This window comes from Phlebotomus papatasi, chromosome 1 (genome assembly GCF_024763615.1).
Source record: "Phlebotomus papatasi isolate M1 chromosome 1, Ppap_2.1, whole genome shotgun sequence".
NCBI classification, from domain to species: Eukaryota; Metazoa; Arthropoda; class Insecta; order Diptera; family Psychodidae; genus Phlebotomus; species Phlebotomus papatasi.
In genome coordinates, this window is record NC_077222.1 from 57,359,989 (window position 1) to 57,362,683 (window position 2,695).

Consider the following 2,695-nt stretch of genomic DNA (forward strand, 5'->3'; position numbering starts at 1 on the left):
ACGCAAAAAACAGAAAAAAAAATTATGACCATTAGAATTTGCGTTTAGTAAACCTTCTTTCACCACTTTTATAGCGAAATATACTATTTAATAATAAACGTATTAAATTGAAAGGCTATAATGAAAAATAGTTATTAAATTGTGTAGAAGAAAAACCAAGCAGAAACCTCTAATAAGACCAGATTAATTACTCTGAATAGAAATTTAACTCATTTTGTTTTTATGTTCATTTTTATTAAATTTTTTTCTCTATTCACACGGTAACAATATAAAACGGCATTATACTAAAATAACATAGCGAGATATCTGCAATCTTGTGGACACTTTACTAATTCCCATTAAGCTTCTGATGCCTCTTGGATGCTTTGTAATACATAAAGAGTGCGAAAGTAAAAGTGTTGGTGAGGCGATTTATTATAAATGATGATGGATAAGTCGAAAGTACTTGAGACCAGTTTTGCCCAGACCAAGATCATGTTCAATAGGTTGATGGAAAAGAAGATGAGAGAGAAATGGGGAAAAGAGAAAAGATGGAATGAGAGAATGCAAAAGTGGGAGAGATGTAGAAACTCTAACTGGGTGATTTTTTTTGGTTTTCCTATAAGCAAATATCATTTAAAAGAGAGCTTTCGCGATCACGATCGGTATATTGCACAAATAGCAACAAGTACTTGTAGTTCAACAGACTCGTGGGAGTATTTTTTTTGCTCCTAAAAAAATCAAATAAATAAAATAATACTAAGAGCTAGATCGTTAGATCAATAACCGGCCAAGTACTGCTGTTGCTGCTGATAGGATGTTGAATCCTGTCCCTGGTGAGATGGTTTAAATTCTCCGTAGTTGTGATTCGTAGCTACATCGTCAATGTGATCACTCTGATCAGATCCATGACCAATGGAATCATGCGACAGGACTTGAGCGTGGATGGCGGCTTCTGCAGCATTGTTCTGGGCTTCTTGGGCTGACGCAGCCGCCTTAGCTGCAGCTGATTGTGTAGCCTCAAAGTCTATTCTAGCAGAATGGAGTTGCTCCTCAATTGTCTCCAGACGCGTCTTTGCAGCTCCAACCATGGCTGTTTGGGAAGCAAGTTCAGCTGCAGCCTCACTGGCAGCCTGCTGAGCATGATCCGATGTGGACTGGGCATTGTTGAGAGCAGCTGTGAGAACAGCGACGTGATTGAGAGCTTGTTGGGCTGCTTGCTGGGCAGCTTTGGCAGACCTCTTGGCTTGCTGCAATTGCTGAATTTCACTGTCCAAAGCTTGATGAGCCTCTATGCTTTGCTGTTCCAGTCCTTGCAAAAGAACTTGCTTGCCGGCTAAAGCAGCCTGGGCAGTAGCTGAAGCCTGCACAGCCTGTTGTGCCAAAGTGTTTTTGGCCACAAAAGCTGCTTGCTTGGCGGCAGCATGTTGATTAGCAACAGCTGAATTTGCTTGATCAGCAGATCCCTGAGCAATCGACCGTAACCCAGAACCTGCACTGTATCCTGACTTACTGGATGCCCCATGATTTTCTGCCACTGAAGAGTATGATGCATGGTTCCCATTTCCAGACACTGCTCCCTGATAATCACCACCATAGTCATACTCATAGTCCTTCTTCTTGGACGCCTTGTGGTGCGATCGTGCTGACACAGCATAGATCAGGTACAGTACAATAGTTAAACTGGCAATCTTCATCCTCAATAGCTTCCACGCACGTTAATCAATTTCCCACAAAATATCACAAATCTGAGACGATCAGAGAAGAAGAGCAAAGTGTTAAAGGATTTCTCCAATTGACTCCGCCGCACCAGTGAAATCGAAAAGATCACTTTCTCGCACCAAACACCATTGCAAACGATCTCACATAGCGGGGGTCAGAAGGGAAAAGTTATGCATAATCCCAAGTTTTATGCGAAATATCACTTTCGTTGGTGAAAATCGAAAAGCTATGTACTCACCCAGGTACACTTTTCCCAACAGTCTTGCTCGTACAACAATCTGCAAAATACTGATGCTCAGTTTGGAGATCACATTGGCTTTTATATGCGGAGCACTGCATGGGGCAAGCTGTGTCTTGAGACACCAGCCACTAATCGCAGATCAATCGGCCAGACAATTTAGCTACACATGTACAAAAGTTGTACCTTCTAATTTCCATTGTTGATATGCGGCTGAAGAAGAAAAAAATTCACCGAGAGACACCAACGAGCGTGAAAAATTTTAGCGAAAAGTACTGGCGTTTCCTGGCAGAATTTCCTGGAAATATCTCATTGATCATATCTTTGGAGAGATTACTCACAATTCATGTGCATATATCAATCATTCCGATACCAGTTATTATAAAATTTGTGCTCATCTCTGCAACAACTTGATTTTCGCAAGACATAATCACATTACTGAAGATCATAGATCATAAGAAATTATATTTATTTTATTGATAACATTATTGATAACCACTGAAACAACTGACTTAGTTTAAGCTCTAAAATGTAATAATCATAAAATAAATCAATATGAATAGTTTTCGGCACAAAGTGGAATTTGAGATGCTGCTCTATAGAGAAATGGTCTTCTAAAAACAACAATTTTTTTTATGGAATAATGATTAAAATTTAAATAATATTAGCAAAATCAAGAGTTTTTATTTGTTTCGAATTCCGGTCATTTTTTACCATGTGAATTCAGTATGAAAGTGTTAGAAAATAAATGTTTGC

General features: G+C 39.2%; 1 protein-coding gene across 1 annotated transcript; it reads right to left on the minus strand.

Moving 5' to 3' along the window:
* Positions 1 to 212: 212 nt before the first annotated feature.
* On the minus strand, positions 213 to 2,373 carry LOC129808543 (uncharacterized). The gene is made up of 2 exons (XM_055858325.1): positions 1,940 to 2,373; positions 213 to 1,727 (listed from the first exon to the last, which is right to left on the minus strand). Exon 2 carries the CDS (start codon positions 1,674 to 1,676, stop codon positions 759 to 761), a length of 918 nt encoding a protein of 305 aa, XP_055714300.1. The 5' UTR covers positions 1,677 to 1,727; positions 1,940 to 2,373; the 3' UTR covers positions 213 to 758.
* Between the last annotated feature and the right edge of the window lie 322 nt (positions 2,374 to 2,695).